The 26054-nt window shown below is 37.4% G+C and overlaps 1 protein-coding gene across 1 annotated transcript; it reads left to right on the top strand.

The window, feature by feature from the left end:
- The first annotated feature begins 763 nt into the window (after positions 1-763).
- FANCB (Fanconi anemia, complementation group B) lies at positions 764-16381 on the top strand. The gene is made up of 8 exons (XM_010294898.1): positions 764-1699; positions 2685-2837; positions 3354-3446; positions 8004-8132; positions 9006-9172; positions 11311-11765; positions 12622-12859; positions 15961-16381. The coding sequence occupies exons 1-8, from the start codon at positions 764-766 to the stop codon at positions 16379-16381; spliced, it is 2592 nt and encodes an 863-aa protein (XP_010293200.1).
- The last annotated feature ends 9673 nt before the right edge of the window (positions 16382-26054 follow it).

The following is a 26054-nucleotide window of genomic DNA, read 5'->3' as shown; positions in this document are numbered from 1 at the left end:
GGCGGAGGGAGGCTGCCCTGCCCGGGTGTCTGAACCAGGCCAGGGGCGTCGCTTCGTATCTCGAAAGCTGAGTGGAACTTGGTGAGACGGCTGCGGTTCGCTCTGCGTCCCCGGGGTCTGTTGGGGGAAGAGAGGGAAGGAGGGAGGGAGTCTTCTTTGCGGCAAAATGACTGGACTCTTCTTCAGAGAACTTTCTCCTTAAAAAGGCTTTACAGTCTTAACCAAGAATGAATTTTACATATTAACAAAGCTTACACCTGAGTGAAGGCTCTTAAATTTGAGAATTCAAAACACCGTTGCTTTTCAGTCCGCTTGGTATATTTGTGGAGCTGACACCTTCAGTTCAATCACACTGAATATGTGTATGCGTGGTTTGGTTTCTTTCAATTTATGTTATGCCGTGTAGCTGTTGATGAGCAGCAAATTCATGCTTTGGTAGATAAATGGTGGAATACATTTCTGAAATGTTTCTGTTATTTAAACCTCTCAGTACAAAGTTGCTTAATTTCATTTTAATCTGTGAGATTAAAACACATATTGCCCTCAAGCTCTTAGATTAGTCTATGTCATTGTTTTGCGATGTATAGTTTTCTTATTCTTAATGGTCAGTTTGGCTAATCCCAAAACTATTTTATTTTTTTTTTTTACTTTTGTAGATGGAAAACGTCCAGATAGGTTAAAATTTCTGCAGAGAACTAATCCTGACAAAAATGGAGATGCATACAGTTTTATTGTAGAGGAATATACATAAAGATAAATAAAGATGCTTCTAGGTGAGCAGGAACAATTCTTGTCCTACAATGGCGAAGTCCTCATATTTCAGCTGTCAAAAACAAAACATGTGGAGGAAGCAGCTGATAAAACAATGAATTTATGTGTCAGAAGAATGGTGTTCAACAGAGACACTAAGCTGTTTGTTCAGAAATCTTCTGGAGTATTCAGTATGCATGCCAGTCACTTAAAAATTGAAATCATTTGTTGTAGCTGCACAACGGATTCCAGAACTGGAATTATTCTTCCCTGCATTTTGATGAAACAGAAAAAACGGAACAATGTTGTCAAATACCTTTTATTGTTGCTTCACAGCTCAAATCAATTTGAGCAGTCCTTTCATTTTAAATTGGATTATGAGCTGAAAGAAGACATCAGGTTGTTTAGTGGCCCTTCAGTCTTGTGGAGGCATGCCAACAAGCTGTTCTACATCTCTTCTGACACCTGCACAGTTCTAAGTGCTCCTGTTCAGCTTTCTTCTGTTGTGTGGACAGGTGAAATTGAGGATGAAGGCACTGTTGTCTTAGGGACAGGAACTGCTTGCCTGCCAGACAGTGAAGATGAGGATAAGTTTTCCACGTCAGACAGAGCCATCTGGGGTAGTGAGTTCTTTGGATACACAATTGAAACGCAAAAAATGCTAACTGGCACATGGTTTATGCCTCATGCTTACAGCAGGGTGGTATCTTCAGTCTATGTCTGCAAGAACGAAATGTTGAAAAAACAGCTCCGGATATCGCTTGTTGCCATAACCTACAAGAATCAGCTTATTTGGTTCCAGGATGGTCTCCCTAAAGGTGTTTGTGAACTTCCTTATGAGAAACCATGTTCAGTAAAAACAGCTGTAACCAGTAGCAATGATTTGCTATTTATTGTGTCTTTTGCTTCCGGAAATATTTGTGTTGTACAGAGGAGAGACCACTTACAGGTATTTGTGGCTTTAAACAGCTCCCTTTTACTACTGTATCTTTTTTAGTATATATTGTTTTGCTGGAAGCTTCTGCAGCTGAAAAGCTGCATGTTTAAGTTCTATAGATTTGGGGTTTTTTTGCTATCGCTTCTGTTAAAATAACCTGTCCTAAAGTATGAGGTTGTTTTGCTTTCATTGCTTGCTTAGATATCTGAAAATAAACTCTGGATTCTGTTATTTAATAATATAATTTATGAATTTGAGCTAAAGCTTCTGTTGCTGATTGAAAACTTCCAATAGCATGAGAACTTGAAGTTGTAAGATAGTTATGAGTGTGCCTACATAATTTGTGTTCAAGTGAAAGTAAACGGATATCATTGCAAAGCATAAACTTCTCAGTGGAATTTAAAAGCCTTTTGAGTCTCGATTCCTAGTAACAAAAAGTATTGCTTCATGGAAATGACAAGAAGAGGACTTACTTTTGTTTCCTAAAGTCAGGAGAGACAAAGTTAACTGCTAGAGTTTTGTAATACTCTGTCAAGAATACTCACATAACTTGGGAAATGAAAGTTTGTCCTATTTAGTTGTCAGCATTATTGTACAAATTTGTCTTTACCTCACAAACATATTTAAGTGTGCAATGCAACAAAGGTATTTCTGAATGTCAAAGGTATAATGTCTTTGCCTGATCTGCAAGTATTACTAGTTCTAAATAAATGTAACAGCATTCAGTTATTCATCTGTTTGAGTACACTGAAAAGTTGTCATCTCTTCCTTGCCACCTGTATTCTGCAAAGTGATCTTAAAAGAGAAATGGCTAATTTTCCCCGGAGTGACATACTCTAAATGATGGAGTAAGAATGAGAGCTTGGAACTTCTTAAAACACTGTGTTCCACACACCTGTATAGGCTGCATCTTTACAGAAAGCAAGCTTCACCAAAACAGAATCTCAAATACAAGATTTATTCAAATATATGTATTTTTAAACCTCTTCTACTGTAGGTGGCTTCCAAATGGCAAAAAGTGAAGTCTGTTCTGGTAGATGATTTCATTGGCTCTGGAAGTGAGCAACTGTTACTGCTTTTTAAGGATGACTCCAATACAGACGTGTTAAGTACATTCAAAATAACAGATCTTGGAGAGGTCGACTATGCAGTAAGTTCAGCTCGCTTTTTCTCAGCTACTCAGTCTGTGCTTACTAAATTAAGAAAACCTCAAGAAATCATTGAAGTATTGGTGCAAAGTAAAATTGGATGCGTGCAGTAAAATGCCCTGAAGTTTGAATACAATATTCCCTGCGTTAATCATAAAATAAGTCATTTGAAGAGATTATTCTACTTCCTTAGCATCAACATTCTTTTTAGAAATTAAAATAATGCATTTGGAAATGCTTTGCATATGTAACACGTTTGCTACAATGCTTACCTTTTGGCTAAGAATTCTTAATTAAGGCCACAGTGCTTGTTAATTATCTTCTCATAATTGAGTCTTTCCATTATGTACTATCAACCTCTAATTGCTTTCAGAGGATAAGATTTTTCTTTTAAAATGCAGACTGTGATTCTTCTGGTTTTCTATATTTTCCTCCAGATTTTTATAGTGCTGTGTATAATAGCCTGTACCTTACTTTCAGCTTTTTAATTAATTCAGGGTTTTGTTTTGGTTTTTTAGAGTAGTTTTAATTATAAACATGATGTTCCTGCTGCAGAAGGAGTGCAAGAGAATGGTTTGCTTACTGTCCAAGCCCTTGAAACAAGATTACAGGTTTGTACTCAATGGTTCTGCCTCCATATTTTCTCCAAATTACTTTTCTGTATCATTACATTATCTAAAAGGTGAGGTTAATAATCCTCTTTTTATTGGAGAAGTGGTTCAGGGAGAAGACAACATTATTAAGTATCCATTCTTGAATCAGTGGTCGTCTGTGTTTCAGTTTGCTCAGTTGTTACAAACACATTTGGGTAATTGGAAGGGTCTAATTTAATTTTAATTAAGATTTTGAGATAATGCTGAAGCCATCCTATCAAAACTTCTTAACAGTCATTTTACTCATGGATGTTTAAATACCAGTTTAATAAAATTAGAACTTTTACTTCTTGTGCTCCATATTACATGTTTTGAGATAGTGAACTCACCGGGTTCCCAGTGAGTACCATTAAGTCGTAGTTAATCTTGAAAATAAAGAAGGGCATATGGTCTGTTTCTTTGTCCATGGACTTCAGTCAAGTTGGCTTTTACTTTTGCCCAAATTAGTGAACATGGTTATTTCGCCACCTGCTGATGTTTCTCCTCCTGTTACTAGCAGTTTTATTAAGATAATTTTGCAAAGTAGAGTAGGTGAAGCTAAAATGTATCCTTCTTTAATTAGCATAATTTATAAATCACGCTAGAGGGAATTTACCAGAGTCTAAGTAATCAGTGGGAATATATCATTGCCTTTCTTTCTACCTTTCATCCTGTTAGTAAACACCCGGTGTACTCTCCAGCATATTCTTTTGCAGTGTTGTGTGTTGGCCCATACTAAATGGGTAATAATTGATCAAATAGGATTTTTTTTTTTATTTAAAAAAAAAGGCAAAAAACAAACAAACAAAAAAAACCCAAACACAAAACTTTAGGAGATTGACTCAATTTGAGATTTAGGCTATGATGTGTGGTTATTGTTAGTTTGCTAAGAGTGCTTTAAGTATGAGATGGGAATTAATTGTTCCTTTCATTAGAGAATTAGTGAAAACTTAAAACTGCCACAATACCCTACTTATCTCCAGCCTTTAAAAAAGAAGCGAATTAACTGGCAAAACTTTAGTACTGAAAGAAAAGGAAGACTATGACCCATTAGGAAAAGACTGAAAAAGAAAAGACATTTCTAGTTCTAATTACAAAAGAGATGTCTAAAGAGATATTATATATCTTCAAAAAGATAAAAGCTGGTTTTTGGACAACACTGGACAATAGTTTTTTTTCCTTCCAGGAAGGCAAAAGAAAATGGAAGTTGGATTAATTTTGAGGACCTCTTGAGGTCCCATCCAACCTTACATTTTTACAGTTTTTCAGTTTGCACATTGGCTTTTACACACAGAAGTGCAAGCTTCCTTCCAAATGCATTTTCTTCTGTTTCTGCATTCTTTTGGGTAGTCATATATTTTAAAACTGGTTTCTTTGCTGCATTTTTTCCCTACTCATTACATTACATTCCTCTTCTACAAAATACAAATTTGTTTCAATCTCTGTCATTTGTTGCTCCTTCCGCTTTTGTCGTGAAGATTGGTCACCCTGCCACTGACGGCTGTTTGTTCTATATAACTTGTCTTTTGATTTTGTTCTTTTAATACACCAACTGGATTTCAGCTGTACAGATTTGTGTGAGTCTCTGTTAGGATCAAATGAATAGTCTGTTTTGCACATTCTACTGGTTCTGCTAGAAATAAGCCACTGGCTGGGGATTTCATATATCATCTGCTGATAAAGTTCTTACAGACACAGAATCCTTCAGAAGACCTAATTTATTTATTATTTAAAGATCTTTTAATTGTCTAATTTTCAAAGCCACATGCTAGCACAAGCATTGTAAGCAAGTTGAAAATTGTCCTATGTTTTAATGCTGTAAACCTCTGAAATTGTCATGCTGATAAATGTGAAAGTAGGTGCAGATATTTCTTTTTAACCTTACTGTTGCTATCTTCATTGGTCTGTATGTTTCCTTGAACAGTGAAATATTCTTGCTGTTTTTTGTCATCTGATGTATAATTGAATTTCAAGGATGATTGTTTTGATGCAGTAGTGCATGGATCCTGCTTAGCTTGGGAATTTCCAAAGGCCATTTAGCCTTGGAGTGGTGCCTTTTGATATTTATCATCAAAATTCAAGTCTTCTAGAATTTTGCAATCAAATCATGTTTTGACAGTCTTTACAGAATCTCGGCAAAATAAAATAGCAAATGCAGTCCTTTTTCGTATGTCTGCTGCTTACCCCTTATTATCTGCATAGCTGTTTTCTAGCCATGTGAGAACTTTGGCAGGGCTGAATTATGGTCCACTGCATTTAAGTTATACACAGTAATATATAATAAGTTGCATTTTGCAGGTAGTGAAATTGAAAAATACATCAGTCTGTGCATTTTTGAATTGTTTTAATGATTCTTTTGTATACAGTATTTTGGGCCTGAATACAACCTTTTCTTCTTTGAAGATTTTTTTTTTCTTTAACATTCATTTTACTATGTTCTGAAGAAGACTTCCTTTGGCATGGCACTGCAGTTACATTACAACAGCTGAGATAACAGGGTTTCTCATGGTTTTTATTCGCTGTTATGGCAGAAAATACCACAAGTCAGAAGTGTCTTTTTATGTCTACTGGCCTGTTCTCCCCCTGCAAGTATCTAATGGTTTTGTTAGGATTATAATGCCAAATTCTTTTACCTATGATTAACTTGCTTCCTTTGACTTGGTTTTCCTGTTTTGGGGTGGGTATTTTTTTAATTCTTACTGCTGATTTATTGAATTGCTGTAATGTCTAATTGTTTTGTTCTCATTCTGATAATGCTGATTTAGTAGTGGGTGTAAAGTTGTTTAAGAAATGTTCTGTACATTTTATTTTTTATTACTATTTTTAGTTTTAAGTATTTGTTTTTCTGGATTTTGCTGTAGGTTGGCCCATTTTCTTTTTGATGTTTTTTCATAACGGATTTCAGTGACTTGAAAAACCCAGAACCATTCATTTACCACATGAGCAGCTTCAGCCTATAGATCTCTGAATTATGTTGCCCTCTGGCTTTTTTGTCTACTTTTTCCAATTTACCTTTGCTTTTCCCAGTATTTTTAGTATTATCAATCATGAAGCTTCCTTTCCATTTTCTTTCCTTTGTAAAAGTGCCACAATTCTTGGCTTGGTAGTTTTAACTCTGACTATTTAGCACCCATTTAGTATAGGTATTTATTTATTTATGGGTACTGCAACTTCCATTGCAATGTGTCAAAGCACTTGGCTGTTCTACTTCTAAGCATCTGCCTTAATTTGCTTTGCTTTTGACAGTGATTCATCTGTTCTGCCTTCCTACTGGATTTACTCACAGCTCTATTGTGTTTGGCTCTGGACTGTGTTGTTTTTGTTGATGTTTATTTTCTAGTTTAAGCTAATCTAGTTTTATTTTCTTAGTTTCACAATGCAAAGATTGTGACTTCTGCTGATGTTTGTTGCATGGTACATCATGGCATATGGCAGAAATTATATGAATGTCACTTGTTCCAGGAAGTGTTGATCAGCCCATCAACCAGTCTTGGATTTGCCATATGCTAAATTTAAGGTCTCTTTCTTGTGTTGCTTTATGAGGAAAAAGGACTTGCAAAAGTCAGATTCGTCAGCAAGCATACACCAGTGAATCTTTGTCCGTTTTGACTGCTGCTCAGTCTGTGCTTCCCCATTTGCTTTCTGTTTCTCAGTTGTTTATTCAGGAGTTGCTCACCAATGGAAGTAAGTAATGGTTTAGTAGTCTGATGACGTCGATTAGGAAGGTATTGTAGAATCATCTTTGTTCTTAACTCTTCCTTAAGTCTGGCATTGGGTTATTGCTTGGAATCTGGTACTTAGGATGCATGGTTTGATAGGTGGCAAATAAATTTTTTTACAGAACTTACCATGATGAGTGCTACTTGCTCTGAATGTCCTTTAGCATTGCAGCTTTAGCAGAGGGCACCGCTTTGCTTAGAGGACCTGCTTTTTATTCAGGCTTGTCTGTGGGTTATAATTGATCCTGATTTGTTTTGGGGGTTTTTTTAAGGGGTGCAGAGAGGGAGTTTTGTTTTTGCATTCCAGTGGTGAGCTTTGTTCTCTCCTTGGCAGCATTAGCCTTCTCAGAATATTGTTTTCCAGAGAATAGCTTTTGAAGAGCTTTCTTAAAATCTAAGAAGCTGGTGCTGGCATGCCTTTTTTTTTTTTTTTCTGAACTGAAAGTAATAATTTACTTGATCAATAACCAGTACAAGTCTTGAGAAAAAATTGAAACTGATATAAATATAAAAGTGAAGCAGGAATAATAATGAAAGGGCTGAATACCTACATAATTTAATAAAATTTACCTTAGAAGTTTGTCTTAAGCTCTAGGTTTAATATTGAGAGGATAAGATTCTTAGACTCATAGTTTGGCTGCAGAGTGGCCTGACTTGAACATTTCTTAGAAGCATTACTTGAGGAACACCAGGATCTTGACTTGTCATACTTGCATAAAAATGGAAAGCTGAAAAGATATCTTGGTAGCTTCAATATCAGTTCTTATTTGCAGTAGACCTAAGCGTAAGTCTTAATGATAATTTTTATCTTTTACAGGCTGGTTGCACCTCTGTTCAAGAGCTACAGCAGCATTTAGGACTCAAAAAGAGAATTATTCTTGAATCTTGCAGAGCATTAATAGATCTTGTTGAAGAAAGAACCCATATTCTACCAACTGCAAAAGAGGTAAAATGCAGGAGAGAGACAGATCACTTCTGAATTCTGCCGAGCCATTTGCAGAGGGTGCTTCCCTCAACCACTTCTTACTTTGACCAGTAGGGATTGCTGCTGTAAAAACTCATTAATATGCTTTTTAAGTCTGGTTCTTTACCTTAACCTGTCACTGTATGTAGATAAGAGTAAACTTAGTTGTCTTTACTTGAAATTGCTTTGCACAATACCTCCAAACAACTGAATTGTATGGAGGAGTAACCTCTAACAAAGAGTTAGTGACAAAACAGTAGCGGGAGTGTACAGTCTTAATTGTCACAGTTGCCTAGATATTGAATATCTGTCTGTGATCTAACACTTTACAAAAAATGAGCTGTCATAGATCTGTGTAAACAAAATTGACTTTTATAGTGGGAACTGTGGGATGAGAATGTGGTGGTGGTTGGGAAAATGTTATCTTAATATGTTGCTCAAAAGAAGCCTCCTATTTTACTTGAAATTGAGTTGATCTCCCTTTCAGTTAATGTTGTTGTCCCTTTCAAGTCAGCCAGGTTTAGACAACAAAATTTTGAGCAATTAATGCAGTAATATAAAATCTAGTTCCTTACATGTTGTTTGGACAATTAATTGTATGACATTTCAAGATTTAAATATGTGATGTTTAAAAAGAGAGAATGAGTTGTGCTTTTCATGATACCATGTGCTTTAAGAAAATGTAATTCTATCTTTTGAATCTATTGTAGAGAATAAACTAGTTTATATAGATTTCATTTTATATATCTTAAAAGCACTTCCAGCAATCATTTGTGGTAAAACACAAAGTAATGCACTATAAAAAGAACTAACATCTCCACTTAATTTATCTAAAAAAATGTTTTTTTCTGTAAGGAAGGTCTTGTCTCTCTCTGGGATGATGTAGAAAATCCTCCTCAATTTCTTAGTAAAGAGACATCATTGGCGTCTAAAGTTCCACAGCACTTCATAGAGAAATTGTGGCAGCGTGTTGTGGGTGACAACTTGGTAGTTGGTGTAAAACTAACTGAACCATTTTACTTGTAAGTATATAAATTTATCTAATAATTTCATTGAGTAGTTTTATAGAAACTGAATTTGCCGGTTAAGCTCTGCAGTAGCAAGATTTTTGAACTTTAAACTTTCTCATTTTGAACATCTGTATATAGTGTTTCAAATGTGTGTCTCAGTATGGTTCCTGCTGCTTGTCTCTCTCCAAGCACTGTGCAAAAGAATATGTTTTATAACCAAAAATCACTTGTGTCATTATAACCACATCATTACTGGAGTCTTTTTACAACAGAGTTTTCTTTGACAAAAATGATGGTGCTTTATAGTCTGTGTTGACTATATGCAATGTTGACAATGCTGACATCAGTATGTGGTATAGATAAAGCTCTGTCTTAGCTATACAGTTCCTGATGCCTTACTGTTAACATCTTGCCATTCCTAAAGAGTGATTTGCTTAAAGAAGTGCAAAAGAAAACATTTTAAATTCTCTGATCAACTTAATAGATACTCAGCTTTTGAACTGAACTATGCTACAGTCAAGTATCCAATCAAAACGAATATTTGCTAAGCTTATGTATTGTGTAAATTACATGGAACAATCATCCATACAATACTTAAACCTTCAAAATTATTTGTTTATTTTTATTATTGTCTTTAAAATGATTTGTTTATTCTGCTTGTTTTAATTGCTCAGTTCTAGTTGTGTAAATACTCCTTATGTCAGTTTCCCCTTACAGGGAGGGAACTAATTTGGAATACAGTTTAAAAAAACAGGATTACATGAAACATAAATTTACAATGTGCATTGTGTAATGTAAGCTTTTGTTTTTCACTGACAAAAAGAGTCAGAACTTACATTTTGACCTGTATTCCCACAAGCAGTGTAGCTGAGACTGTGTTAGGGTAAGCTTAAAGACTGTTGATGCTGCTGAATATCATTCAAGTGGTTGTGAGGGAGCCGACCTGTTACGCCCTTTGGCCATTCTGCTAGAGCTGCGGGTACATTATTTCTCAGCTGCCAGATTGCTATAACTGTACAAGAAAGTTGACCTCATCTTCTTGACAGCCTCTGTTAAGAGCTACCAAGGCAAGAGATTGTTTTTGCCTTTGCAGTGTTTATTCTTTTAGTTTTGGTGATGAAGACTTTTTGAAAATGAAATACTTAATTCCTGTATAGCTTCAGAAATCCTCAGATGTGGAACCATTCTTTAAAAACCAGCCGCAGTATTGCCCTCTCCCCCGTTTTTACAGTTGAGAAAAGATCTGTGAAGGTATAGTCATTTGTCAAAGGTTACCTGGTAGGCTAGCAGCACAACCTAGGTCTTCTGGGCTCCAGTTCAGTACTAGATACAACAACCTGTGTTTTTGGGGAAAAGAGTTTGCTTTCTCTCCACCCCCAACACTGTAAGTATTTATTGATTATTTTTGGGCTTCCTACTAATCCAAGGTTGCAGTGCTGTTTTAGATTGCATTATGAGGTGGTGATACTTCTCCATAAAGAAAATTAGACATTCATAAAACTTTCAGATGTCAGTGACATCTTGAGACTGAATTGATTGACAGAATAAAATATTCATTAATGGAGGATCTGAAACAGTAATATTAGGTTTTCATTGAAAGAACCCGGTGTTGAATAAATAAAGTACTTCATACATTTCAGGAAATTACTACATGTTTAAGGTAATAGTATTTTAATAATTTTATTTTACTCTCTAATTTCAGTTTTGTTTGAATATCTATAAAACAATATAGAAGAGATTTTAGTCCTCAAAGAGGGCAGAATCATTACTTTCTGTGATTTTTTTATTAGAAGAAAGTTAAGTCTTTAAAAATAAGTTATAAATGTTATAGAGTATCTGCATGGGTTATGTGTAATTTTCAACGTTTGCTGGGTGAATTATACATCCAGATTCTTTCAGTTGAAATGAGGCATCTAACTCCTAGAAGCTCTTAGAAAATTCAGTCCACGTTTTGAAAATGTTTATACTAAGCTTAGATGAAATAGTCATTTGAAGGACTTACACTCTTTGCACAGTCTATGACTTAACCTGGAATGATATTGGAGTTTGTGGTAGCCTTAAATGTCTCTCTCTGTCTGCAAAGTTCTGGTTATTTGTCAGAAGGCAAAATACAAATTGGGAGTGCAGTCATCTTTTATGGATTTTCACAGGTCACTGAGTGATGTCAGTTTATCTTTAGTGATGGATCAAGACTTCTCTTCAATTTCTCCAATTATCGAGTGTCGAAATAAAATCATTAAGCTGAACAAAGCCTTCTCAGCATTGGCTGTCTCCTCGTGTCAAATTGAGCCTCGTCCAAAAAAGATGAAATTGGACTTGCATAGCAAGAATGATCTGAAAAAAGAGTTTCCTAAGATATGTTCAGGGGTTCAGCTGGATGGAGCAAAGACAGTCATTGCTGTTACCAGCCTTTCACCATTATTGGCATTTCATCGTGTGTGTTGCATAGTTCTTCTACATGCAAAGAAACAAAAACATCGGAATAATAGTTTACAGGAGAGCAAAAAGATTACTGTACTCTGTGGAAAAATTTTGTTAAGCCTGGAGGATATTTCAAATGGAAAATATTCAGTAAAGGTGCTAAGGGATAATAGTTACTGTACAGGTAAATGGACTGGTATAATTTGGATTCATAAATGTATGGTTGATTCTTTTGTTTACTCTAGGTGATGCCAACATAAGTTTTCAAGGTGTAATCACATCTGTCTCTCTGAACGCGAACTGCATAGGCCTGTTGGGAATTAAAAGCTGGGTGAAATACAAGACGGAACGTGTTTTAAAATGAAAAAAATGTTAAGTGAGTTGCTGTAAGGTTTTGTGTTAGCGTTCATGTTGAAGTGTATCTGAAAGGGTTAACTTTGAAGATAAGTCTGAGTACAGAATGGTGAAGCTTGCCTGTTTTTCTATAAATAAGATACTGTTGATTAGATACATAGATTTCCCGCCCCCCTCCCCCCCATATGGTAATACCTTTTAAATAATACCAAAGTAATTGAAGCTTTTCCCCATCTACAGGTCTATTAAGGTCATTTTGTTTTCCTTCCTTTCAATATTCCTGATTGAATTGATTTTGAACTGGGCTTCCGCTCATGTAGCGAAATATGCTTTTGATTGTTTGCAACGAATTTTAATTTCTTTCTTCCTTTAAAGACGTATCATTGCCTAAAGCCAACATGTCATCTTACTATATCAGGAGGCTATTAATAGTCACCTTTTGGCAAGGTGACATTTATCTTTAGAGCTTTCATTACATAGGTGGGCCTCTGTTAATCAGCTATTTTTCTTGACAGAAGTAGGTATAAGAATTTAGGTGAGAAGAAAATTCCCAAAGAACGCCTGAATGCAGGTGCAAACTTTTCACATAAAACTGGGACTGTGAACCAAAAATCTAAGCACATTTAATGTGTGCTACATGATTAAAATATTTAGGTCAAATATCTTTTTACTGTATTTTCTTGCAGGTTCCATGGAAGATATGCTTACTGTCCTTGCAGTATCTATCAGATTCTCCTTTCAGATTGTGTCTTCTGACTACACTTTGACTCCAGTAAATTCATGGTTATTGGGAGAAATGGAGTGCACACCATTTAAGGAATGCCAGGACAACATATTCTGTCATAAAGCAGGAAATGTGTATGGTACAGTCTTTAACTGGACCCTGAAAAATCCATTTGAAGGAGTTCTAACATTATTTTGCAGGTAAAATTGCTCAAGAAATGTAGAGTATATTCATCTTGCATATGCACTTTCTTATCTTTATGCTATTTCTCACTATTACTGTAAACAACAGCCAAAATCATAACCAACAGGCTTCCAGTATGATGAACCATCAGCAATAACAGAATTATTTTCAAATCAAAACTATGGCAGAACCTGAACTGCATTGATTAATTTTGTCTAGGCTAGAACATTGAATTACAAATAAGTCTAGTCTCCATTAATATCTGCTTGATACTATTTCTTTTGTTCATTTCACTTCATAATTTTATATTCATTTTTCTTCTGTTATTTTTAGTATAATATGTAATTTTTCTTCAACATGTGTTGATTTTTAAAAAAACTCCTTAAGAGGACGTTAAAAAAAGGCAAACACAAACAAACAACAAACTCCACATTTTACTAAACTTAAATTTGTTGCTATGTCCTTTTGTAGTTTAGTACTGCAACATAAATTTAGTCTAAACGTGTACATGTTTCTGATGTATTTATTTCCTATACACCATGATTTTGAAAAGGAAATAATCTGAAGAGTCTCAGTGATTTCTTTTTCTTATGTAGATTCTTGGACAAATGTCTATGAAATTTCCTAAACCAGGCTAAACAAGTTAGTAATACTGACATAATTTATGATTTAGCTGGATAAGGCTCACAACATAAAAAGTACTTCTCAAGTATTGACAAATGTTGCCTATCCTAAAGAGTTCAAGCTAAAACATAAAACAAAGAAAAGGTATATCTCTTTAGAGTCTCTAATTTATAGTGAGGTTCAATCTTTTACTCAAATTAGGAGTTGATTTCCCTCTTTTATGTAAGAGGAAAGGCTGAGATGTTTAAGAAATCAATCCATAAAATTTTAAGCCTCAAGACTTTTAGTTTCTTTTGAAAAGTTGGGTTACTTGATACTATTCACTTTTGATCCAATTATAGTTAGAGCACTGCATGTTTATGGTGTAATTATGATTGTATTTTCTCTATCTTTTTTCCACATCTTTGGATTGATCTTTTATCCAGCTAGGATATTTCTGTGATAGCTGGGCGCTACAGACTATTCTTTTTCACAGCCTTTCAAAACCAAAATAAACTATATATAAGTAGTGGAATGTTATGTTATAATATAAAATATTAATAGCCAGACCAGGTATCCACAGGGTATTCAGCCCCCTGAGCTGGAAGACAGGTGTGGAGAGCAGAATAAACTCCCCATAATCCATCAGGAAATAGTTAAGTACCTGCTATGCCACCTGGATACCCACAAGTCTATGGGACCTGATGGGATACACCCGAGAGTACTGAGGGAGCTGGCAGAGGAGCTTGACAGACGAGGGGGGGGGGGGGGGGGGGGGGGGGGGGGGGGGGGGAGCCACTCTCCATCATTTATCAGCAGTCCTGGTTAACAGAGGAGGTCCCAGATGACTGAAGGCTTGCCAATGTGATGCCCATCTACAAGAAGGGCCAGAAGGAGCATCCTGGGAACTACAGGCCTGTCAGCCTGACTGCGGTACTGGGGAAGCAATTCATCTTGACAGTGCTCAAAGGGCATGTGCAGGACAACCAGTGCATCAGGCCCAGCCAGCATGGGTTCATGAAAGGCAGGTTCTGCTTGACCAACCTGATCTGTTGACAGCCGGCTGAATATGAGCCAGCAGTGTGCCCAGGTGGCCAAGAAGGCCAACAGTGTCCTGGCCTGTATCAGAAATAGTGTGGCCAGCAGGAGTAGGGAAGTGATTGTGCCCCTGTACTCGGCACTGGTGAGGCCACACCTCGAATCCTGTGTTCAGTTTTGGGCCCGTCACTACAAGAAGGACGTTGAGGTGCTGGAATGTGTCCAGAGAAGGGCAACGAAGCTGGTGAGGGGTCTGGAGCAAAAGTCTTATGAGGAGTGGCTGAGGGAACTGGGGTTGTTCAGACTGGAGAAAAGGAGGCTGAGGGGAGACTTTATAGCTCTCTACAACTACCTGAAAGGGGATTGTGGCGACATGGGTGTTGGTCTCTTCTCCCAAGTAACTAGCAACAGGGCGAGAGGAAATGGCCTCAAGTTGCGCCAGAGGAGGCTTAGACTAGATATTAGGAAAAATTTCATTACAGAGAGAGTGGTCAAGCATTGGAACAGGCTTCCCAGGGAGGCAGTGGAGTCACCATCACTGGAAGTGTTCAAAAAACATGTAGATGTGGTGCTTCAGGACATGGTTTAGTGGGCATGGTGGTGTTGGGTTAACGGTTGGACTTGATGATCTAGAAGGTCCCTTCCAACCTTAATGGTTTTATGATTCTGTGATAACTAAATTGAAATATAAGTACTTCAAGGAAATATGCCTTTCTGATCTGTGTGGAAAAAACTAGCTACTTGGTGATGCTTATGGTGGTTTTTTGGTTGTTTTTGGTTAGTTTGTTGGGTTTGGGTTTTTGGGGTTTTTTCTGAGATAATTTTTTTTTTTGGTCAAAAGACATCTTCTGAGGAGTTTATCTGGGCATTCCTCTTAGAATGAGGTATGTGTCACTCTGTCATATATGCTACACCGGTATCCAGGGGAGTAGGTTCCCTGATGATTACCAGCACTATTTTATACTACTTTCTTAATAATTTTGAATGTCTGATTTTTAAGTATGAATTCGCCTGTCGACCATTGAAAAAAACCAAGCTTTGGGACACCTAATAGCCATGCTCTACATACCTATCAATAGTGACAATCTGTAAACTTTTTTCTGCCCTTAAATGTAGACCAGACAACACATTTCCTTCGTGCTATTACATGTGGCCTTCACATACAACAAATTGCTTCTTAGAGGAAACAAATGATACACTGGTAACCCTAATTGTGGACATATCTTTCAGCATAGAATATTTATGTTGCTGAAGTTTGCTTAATGTCAGTTCTTTTGATGTAGAGTGGCTAGTGTGCACGCCATTAGGAAGCCCTTGCTTTCTTTTATAGATACAGTTACACATAATAGTTAAAACCATAATCAACATAAGTTTTTCCCTGTTTGGTTTAAAGTAGCTTTGTTTTATTTTCCACTGTAGAATATTGAAGATGTAAGGTAGCTTTAATAATAATCATCATCATCATCTTACTTTACAGAAACCTGACAGTCTTGTTCCAGTGCCTTCATAGCCTTACTAGAGTTCTCCCACCAAGCTGTGATGTAAAACTCCAGAGATCTGGAAGCAAAGGTGTACTTACTGAACAGTTAGCACTGGCTTTGGAAAGAGAAATGCTCACCTCGAGGAGTTCTTTCTTCGCAGAAGCAAGTAAAGCTGAAAACAGTCTGACATGGGGGAATGAGCCTGACAAGAGAACCGGTGATGCTCCCATGGCTTCGTTATTGGACAGTGAGGAGGGAGTTCAGCAATTCAGAAAGAAGCTTCAGAATGAAAGGGAAGAGAGTGTGCTAAGTATGAATCAAACAATGAATGGTGCCCTTTACCAGGAAATTGCTTTGAAACTAGCAGAAGCTCAGCTCAGTACAGATATGATAGCGTCGAGACTGAGCAAGTCCTAGAAACCATTCACTAAATTTATTTTGAATAAAGTTTTATTAAAATTATACCATTAAATAATACTTATTTTTTCATGGGTACTTATCAGTTTTTATTCTATAGCTCGGTTATTTCTACAGATAAAGACTGGTATTTTGGTTGATGACTTGTAGCTGGTTTGACAAGAATTTAATATTAAAGATAGCCAAGTCATTATTTTGTTACAGATTTTGAAAATATTATGTTTAGGGTATTTTCTAATAAGTCCTATTCCAAAGTCATAATTCTTGAACTATAAATTAGTTATATTGGAAAAAAAAAATTAACAAGCATGTACTGTTTAAAATAGTCTTATTAAACCTGTAAGATGACTGTTCACACAGGTAAAACAAGCTTTTTTTAGAAATCTTAAGACAGTTATGGAAAAGATCTAAGTTAAGTAACCAGTTTCAATTCAGAGGAGAGGCAGCTTATCTTCATGATATATCAAGCCTTTGAAATAATTTTTAATTATACCACTTGAGGAAGAAATCTCAAACAAGATTGTATCTTGTAGGCCTATCTTCCACAGAGCCCACCCTCAGATCTGAGAGATTTTGGAGTATTTGTTGGGGACAGAGCACCAGATCAGGCCTCTTATACAAAATCTCAAGAACTCATGAAGATTTGCTCTGCAATAAAACCCCTTCAGGTTTGAGAGGTCCATTCCCAGAATCTAATGATAGGGCTAATCTCATTGGTAAATCCTGGAGGAAACTGTCCTTCCTTGAACGTTAACCTAGCTTCAGTGTCAGAAGATTTGTTTGCTCGTTCCCTAAGCAATAAATGATTGTCTGCTGATACTAGCTGCTCAGTGCTTTTGGCCTAGCTCAAGTATTTTAAATAATGGGCAACTCTGCCTATTATTCCTCCCTTCTCTGGTTTGAACAAGATACCACCTATGCATCCAGGAAGAGAACTGCCTGTGATCTTGCGGGTACTACTTGCTGAAATAGTCACTTTTTAATCATTTTTTTCTACTGTTTTCAGCTTTGTGAGTGGCAGAAAGCTTAGAAAATCCCAAATCACAATCATTTGCTTCCTTTTGTCTCGTAAGCAAAACTTTCCTAGTGTTTGTCACCATTTTTATAAAGTTTTCAACATTTTGCTTTTCAGTTTTCCTGTAAATAAAGTTTTAGTGGTTAACATCTGCATCATGCACTCTGACAATAAAGGTTTGGCCGGAAGAATGGAAGATACTTATTGACTCAAAGGAACACTGACATTTCAGAATAATTCTATATCTTTTTTCATCAGAAAGTTCAACTTCTGTATGTATGTCCTCCAGAAGCATTAGAGTAGTGATGTTTTTCAGTCTGAGGCATCTTCTCATATTGTCAGCAACAGTAAACTGATGCACATCTGAAGGCAAAACATTAGCTTGAAAAACAGTAAATGACAGAACACTGTGCTTTCGAAGTTCAACCCAGTTTAGTGACATAGTCTCACTTTTGAGATACTCAGTATTAAATGTTTCCTTTTTTAGCTATATAGCAGCAAAATTTTGCATTAAGATGTCAAGAATGTCTTAAGAAATTGTCACAGATATTTGAAACTCAGTATTTACTGGATGAGAAAGAATTGTTAAAAAAAATTTCCTTTGTTAAGCCTCAGTGCTGTTCAGCCCATAGGTAAAGCTTAAGAGCTCATTGTCAGAGCTTAGCAGTCAGTCGTCACTGGAATTTCCAGAAGAAACTTCATGATTATAAACACTTAAATGAAGCAAAAAATCTCAAAGTGCAATTCTGTAGCTTGCAGCTAAGGGCAAGACCTTGGTAAACCAGCTGAGCAGAAACTTTCAGAGCAAGAAAGCTACTGTTCAGCTCAGGGCACTTGAAGGCACTTATGCAAGGCAGTGTAAATAGCCTGGCAGTTGATTTTTATTAGCACTACTGTAGCAGCCTAGTGTCATGTTGTAACTGTCACATGTATCTGTCTGTCTTTAAAAAACTTCTGCTTGGTTTTGCATCCCTTTATTGAACTAGTAAGAGTGGGACAAATGAAGAGAAGCCTCTCAGGACAGAAGTTGCCAGTTTCTAAATCCATGGAGTTGTTATTTACGTTATTTAAAAGCAGCAAACAGTGAAATCACAGGAGTGTGCCTGTGTAATTACTGGAGTAGAATAATAATGCATACAACATGTTCCTACTAAAGAGTATCTCTAAAGGCATGAATGTTCAATTTGCAGATCATCAAAAGCTTTCCTAAAAGCTCTAAGATTCCTGGGAGTAGTTCTCCAACTAACTAGGAATGTGTAATGACATGGCACGACTTTCAGTGGTAGTGATGCAATTGTTGGGTGTATTACATATGCATATGCAAATGCATTGCATATGTACTTTTATGTGCCAAAATCTCAAGGTCTGCTGGAAATAATTGGAAGGTTTGTGCTGATATGGGGTTTTTTTGGCCATGAATCATGGAAAAATGGAGCAGATTTGAACAAAGGTTCAGTCTCTCTAGAGTCTTATCTTCAAGTGTCAGCAACAGGGGTTTCATTTAGAGATATTCGCTTTCCTAAACTTGCCTTTCAGAAGTAAAAGCAGCTAAAGGTGTTAACCTTCAGTCTATTTAGTCTATCATGATGGTTAATCTCAGCACATGCTGGTGTTCAAATGGAGAGTCCAAATTGCACTGACTAGGAAAACTGGTTAGGTTGGTTCACTATGTTTCTGCATGAACAGTTGGAGTCCTGTTTTCTGGACTTCCAAGAAAGTCTTGGAAGTGAGTTCTTGCATAAAGTGAGTTCTACGAGTACTTTTTTTGGGCAAATAATTTGAGAAATGGAATCAGTTAGTGGCAGCAGCAGCCCTAGTTACTGGGGATTGGTATTGCCAAGAAATAACTGCTAAAATAGTTGGATGCTTGATTCTGTAAATTCCTTTTTCCATGATAGCAGATCAAGTTGGGGGAGATGCAGATGCAGATCACAACCAACAGAAGGCTTTTTTGTTACTCAAGCTGTTACTAATAGCAGGTAACTATTCACACAACGCATTCACTTGATCACACAGTCATAATTACTCTGTAGGAGCAATAACTGGGAGGCCAGTCCCAACCCCTGGGACCTCTGCCTCCTAGGTAGGTAGTTTGGAAAGTCCCTTAAGAACACTTCACTTCATCAGGTGTGTATATGTAATTCTGTGGGGTTTTTGCCTGCATATAGCAACTGCTACCTGCTTGTACACAATCCCAGTTGTGCAGCCCATGGTTGATGTGGGTAGTGACTTTGTACACAGCTAGTAGTCTCTTGGTATTCTGAATTTATCAGTTCTGGTGGATTTAACAGGACAACTGGTCTCCAGAGCTTACCAGTTCCTGGGAGACGTTCATATGCTCCTTCTCAGCACATAATCTTCTCCTCAGCCTGCTGATTGCTGGTAACCATTCCTCCATCCAGAGCTATGGAACCCTTTTACACAAACTGGCACAGAAGGGGCCTTTATCACATAGAAACTTTTGACAAGGTAGTAAAATTATGCATAGAGCCAACGTGTCTTGATCTCGAAGGCTCAAAAAAACCATAGTTTTGATTTCTGAAAACTAGCAGATGTCAGTAGTTTCTGGCAGGTGTCTAGGAGTGGTTCCAGTTCTCTGGCCAGGGCAGTGATCGGTGTGTAGGCGTGTGCCTTGCAATGGCTCTATTACCACCTGTTTCAAAAGAGTGTCTTGCAAAAGGGAAGCCTGCTCTAGGAAACAGGAGCTGTCATGCCTAAAGGCACTCATGTCCGTCTTAGCACTTCTAAAGTCATCATGATTTAAGGCCCTAAGAAGAGGGTTCGTGTGTCAAAGAACTCTTTTTCCAGTCAAGTTGGTATAATAAATAAAATCACTTATTATAGTGTTTTTCTCTGCTGTTCTCAGGCAGGAAAAACCTGTCTGCTCTAGAGTAGTCTCTGTTGGAGAGCAGTATTTCCTTTTCAAGTTTGTGTATGTATGTGTATATTTCAGATCAACTAGCAGTCTGCTGGCCTGTTCGTGGTAGTGAGAGTTAAGCCTTCCTTCTCCGCTACTGATTTTTGTTTTCTCACAGCTTTTGACAAGTTTGGGAACTGTGACAGTCTTATCAATGGTCTCTTCTGAATCATGCTGACTCTGCTAAGAAAAAAATAATAATGCTAGTATTTTTATCCATAAGTGAGTTATTCATGAGAGACTATTAACAAAGATTATAGGGTTAGCAAAAGGAGTATCCAAACAATGGTGGTTTTCTTCTCCCTTCTCTGCTTCCCTGGGAGAGATGAAGTCTTAAACAAGTGGAAGGTAAGTGTCGATGCAAGGATTTAAAATTTTGATTAGATATAAAGGCATAGGTTTGAGCATTTTGTTGTTGGTGGGTTTGGTTTCTTTCATTTTTTTGGTTTTTTTTTTCCAGTACACTCTTCTCTGCACTCTAGGCATGCCGCTGGGTACGAACAAGGTGATCATCTTGACGAGTATGTAGTAGGAGTTTCTAGCCAGGAGAAAAACTGTACCAAATCCTCCCAAGGGGAAAGGCAAAAGAGTAGGAGGCTTAATACTGCTCTTTAGACATATTAATTATTGCTTTAAGGAGATGATACTGCTTTGGTCTTTTCTGTGACCTCAGGTTTCTGGTATGTGACAACCTTACCCCTTGAATGTATTGAGAAATTCATAATTCATAGGTGCAAAGACGGCAGCTGTGTGTTTATAAATCACTTGGCTAGAGCAAAGACTGCCAAAGTGTCAGATTTGTGTCAGTACAGTTCCTGCCTGAAGTCCTACATTCACAAAACCCTGTTGCTTAACTGTGGTATTTAGGTCAGGTCCACAGGTTGGTAAAGCAATCTTAGGTAAACTAATCCTCCTCCTCCTCCTTCTTGTCTAAACGGAGAGGTGGTGAATCAGTTGCCCAGCTGTGATCCTTACCTGCACAGAGAGGTATAAAGATAGGTATATAGACTTACATAAATAGTAAGACTTTGTACCGAGTCCTTCAAAAGAGCTGCGCTGCCTCTGTACCTGCCCCCTTTTCCTCTCGCTAGAGCCCCAGTTACAGTTTTGAACCCAACATGTGATGCCTTCTTTTGTAATCCTGCCTTTGAAATGTTCTCGAGTGTGAGGGGGAAAAGCAGAAGCTGCCAGAAGCTTCCAAAATTCGTGGTTGGTAGGAGTCTGCTCTTTCTGTACAGTCTGTGCTGTTCCCTCCCCACAGGCTCTACTGAGGGTGGATTTTGAGAGCCTTCATGCTTCCCTCCCACCCCAGCGATCAAATACTGGAGACCAAAAAGACAAGTACTTCTAAAATGCAAAAATTAACTTTGCCTCGCTTTATCATGTAGGAAACAGGTATATTTTCTTTTCCAAGGGATATAACTCTGCTAAATCAGATCATCTACAGATAAAATCATGTCCCTGATGCAAAGTGCACCTTGAGGAAGCTTTCAAGTGCCTGGGGCACTCGAGCAAGTAATTGTGCAATACAGAAAAAAACATTTCCTTCCCACACCCCTGACACTCCCCACCCCCAGCTGAGTACTCCATGACTGTTTATGATGATAAGTGTAGGATTTTTTAAAAAGATTTCTGCAATTAAGGCTCATTCTTAACTGAACTCTACTTATTGGCAGTGGATTTTAATGCTACCTACAACAATTTAAAACTTTGCTTTAACTTTGCCTCTTCTCAACCTCATTTAAGAAAATTCAGCATTCATTGGATGTGTTAGTATACAACTACAATTTTTCATCTATATTTGGATGTGAATTTTTGATACACAATTTGTGTAGATATCCAAGGAGAAGTGAATTTTGAGGAGGGGTGGGGGTGGCAGAGTCTTTCTCCTTTTTTTTTTTTTTTTCTTCCCCAAAGTGGTATGAAATTTCTTAATGATTATCCAGGTGTGTCCAAACAGAGATAATATGTACCAGCTGCTTTAATTGCCACAGATCAGCTGCATGGGATAAAGTGACATCAGAGAAACCAGAGAAAATGATGTAATATTGTAGGCATGTATATTTTTCAACACAACTGTAAGAAGAAATGATACGAGACAGTCAGACCAGTTCAGCACTCTTCACTGTTCGACAGCTTTTTTTCTTGGTTGGTTATTTGTCAGCAGAGTCTAAAATAATGACCGAGAGCAGCTGTTGAATTTAAAGATCCCGTGCACTTTCTTAGAATATGCAACATGGATAAGAATTGCTTCACATTTGCGTTCACATTCCTTAGGTGATGAATTGTTACTCATGCTGGAGGATCAGTACTGGCAGTCATGTATGCAGGAGTGAGGTTGTCTTTCACCGTCCCATCCAAAGGCTGTCTGTGAATTAATAACAGGAAGATAAATACAACCACCATCCTATGAATAACAGTAATTTCAGGAACAGAGCTGAAATTACAGGTTCCAGTGGGGGATAATCACCAATCATCTAATGCTGATGGTTTCACTGGGATTATTTTTCCCTAATGATATTCCCAACTTTCTCCAAGTACATGATTTATATTTAATTACTCAAACACGGCATGTCAGTGTGATTATTTAACTAAAACGCTCAAGAATTTATAATTTCGGTTTACTCCATGAGGTTTCAAGTCATGTGCACTGCAGCATATTTTACCTGCCACTTGGCCAGAGGAGTGCCTGTGTAAATGCAGAAATGAAAAAAATTATATTCCTGAGGTAATCTCTTAGTGTTTCCATCTCACTGCAAAACTAAGTGAACTATTGCAATGCAAAGTACCTCAGTAGTACACACCACCTTCTTAATAAACATGCTTTTTCTTTAGCTGGAGGTCAGTTTTTAGTAATTTTATGGGAAGAATGTATCAGCTTCATCCTTTTCAAAGTAGCTCACTTTTTTAAAAATGTTCTCTGAGTGCATATATTATTGCTCGATGACTGATACGTTTCACCCAGAGTCTGCAAAAGACATGATGCCTTATTACTGGGGTGTATTACTTCAGAATGGAATTGCTAATTTAAAAACTTTTCCCTTTTTTTAGGGTTGGGCAATGAAATAGACTTGGCAGAAATAATCAAAGGTGATGAATAAATGATCCCTGCTTATTGCATTTTCCCTAAACTTGAATATATTGTCTTCTGAAAGTATAACTAGATAATCCACTGAAATAGCATAAACTGTATAATCTTCTCTGGGAAAAAAAAAAACTACTGAAAAGGCTTGGGGAAAGAATAAATCCCTATTCTATTTTCTCACCAGAGAGATATGAATTTGCACAAACTAGTGTATTTTCTTGATAAATTGGCATGTTGTAGGCAAAAAGAGGATGAAGAACAGAGGAGTACTGTCATTTTGAAATGGAGTCCTATGCTAAGTACTCTTTCTTACTGGCTGTTGGAAACACTTGGAGTGAATTGGATTCTTTAAAAATCCACATTAACCTTCTATAAATTAGTAGCATGTCTGAACACTAGCACATTAACAGTATCAATGATCCCGGATTTGAATGTTTTAAGTGACTGTGGATAGCCTGAGGTTATAATAATGATTACTTTAACACCATCTAAAGTGCATTTTTTTTTAAAGTTACTGGAATTTTTGGCATATTAGATAGCTCGTACACGTGTAAATCTACCCCAGTGGTACAGCTAATCTGAGGAGAACTCGTTTCTCACACTTCCATGGGCCATTCACGGGCCTTCACCTTGACCAGTGCTATTTCTGATGCCCTCTTAACATGGGTTGTTCAGCCCACCCCACATACCTCCCATGCTACCGTCGCAGCCGTGAAACTTAATTTTTGCTGTACGCACAAAAATAAGGATCTTTGCTTTTAAAGTCACAAAACCTTTGACATGTCAGCCTTTTGTTTTCATATGGCTGGGAGGTGGCAACTCATCTGCGTACTGTAACTGTCCTTCCCTCTGAACGTCAATGTTTAAACCTCTTGGGATCCAACGCCATGCCTCCTTTTCGCCACCGCCTCCCCTTTCCCCGACCTGAACCCCTTTTTAGACGTCGTATGCTCTTTGGGTTGGATCCTGGCCTCATCCAAGACAATGGCAAAGCTTTCTGAGAGCTTCCAAGATCTGGACATCCCCGTCGTGATTCAGAACCTGCTTTTCATTTCAGCAGGGGGGATCAGTGGGTTTCACAGGCCCAGATTTACAACTATTTTACCCCTTCGCGCAGGATTTTGTCAGCAGTTAGTGTAATTTTTTAGTAGGTACAACTTGGCTGAATTTCTGAAGTTAAAGGCAGAGAACTAACAAATTATAAACACAGCAATAAATTTAGACTTGCATTTATTTTGCAGCTAGTCTCTGTTCCTTCCTATTTTTTTATTTACACTGGCGACAGATTTGATGCTTCAATTTTATTTGAAAATGTTTGTAATAAAACTGGCCAATAATGTGCCTGTGTTCAACAGGGTAGCAATACAGCTTGTTGTAGTCACTGATAATGATATTTCAGGTTGTAAATATTCATGGCAAACTGCACGATTTGAGAGTTTAATGAACAAATACTAAAATTCATGTGCTTTGAATACCAGAGGTGTGCTGGAAAAGAAAACCAGATTTCAGTCGTGAGCTATGAGAAATCATTAAAGTTACATATAATTTCAGGGCAAGGAAACACCATTCCTTCTTCAAGTTATAGTAGAAATGCCATACGGTGTTTTTTCCTTTTAGGTTCAAGTTCTTTCAATATCGTAGCAAAAGATACACTTAAGAGTTCATGTTTCCAACTTTCAATATAAAGTTTTAGAGACAAAGAGTAACTCAAAAGCTAAATACGCCTTACTGATATTCGACTAAACATCTCCAGAAGGAATTATCAAATTGTTTTGAGTGTGACAACCAAAACCTAAGGAGTTTTCTGGCCATCACCCTCCTACCGAAAAATCATGAAACTTCTCTGTGACAGTTACTATTAAGTGAAAAAGTTATATTGGAATAATTAATGTAGTTAAGCTATTTCTCTTACAAGTTTGAAAAATTAAGCATTAGGGCACCAGCAAGCTAGCTGTAGGGTACTCCGAGGTGATTTTGGCGATTTGTGAGACTGCAATTTGGAAATCAGCTTGTTTGCTTGCTTTGAGGCATTCTTTATATACTTCTGTGGTCTTGTGTAGATAGTGATGTTAGTACAGAACCTGTTATTTATCTTAAGCAGCTTCTAGGAGATAGCTGATCCTGATAAAATGCTTCAAAGTCATGTCGGTGCTAAACAACATTGTTACCTTGTATCATTACTGCAAAAAAAAAAAAGTGTAGAAATTCCTCAGCTGTTATACGTTTAAACAGGGTTTATCTTTTCCCTTACTGGTTTACAAGTCTTATCTTTATTGCAGGTGGTGCGCGCTGATTTACCTCGCCTTCACGCTGGAATCCTTTATAAATCTATTCTGAATAAGAGCAAATCTTACATCGGTAAACTGTGCTGAGCTTCTCCGTTTGTAACATACTGCAATTACAAAACCATTCGCAAATTTGTATTCTCTGAAGGAAAAAAACCCCTGCTGATTAATAATCAACGACAGACTAAGACGCGTTCGCTGAAAGCACCTCTGCCTGCAGTTGGCCTTTGTGGATACGTGAAACAGCAGCTGGTGTCAGCGAGGTTGGCGGTGTCTATGTACAGTGGGTGTCTGTCTTGAAACCGCACAGGCAATTTTTAAGACCACCTGTCGGGGCTGCCTTTATCAGCGAGGCAAGCGGGCAGTTCCAC

Source organism: Phaethon lepturus, unplaced genomic scaffold (assembly GCF_000687285.1).
Source record: "Phaethon lepturus isolate BGI_N335 unplaced genomic scaffold, ASM68728v1 scaffold19769, whole genome shotgun sequence".
Classification (NCBI taxonomy): domain Eukaryota; kingdom Metazoa; phylum Chordata; class Aves; order Phaethontiformes; family Phaethontidae; genus Phaethon; species Phaethon lepturus.
This window is presented reverse-complemented; position numbering and strand designations above follow the sequence as displayed.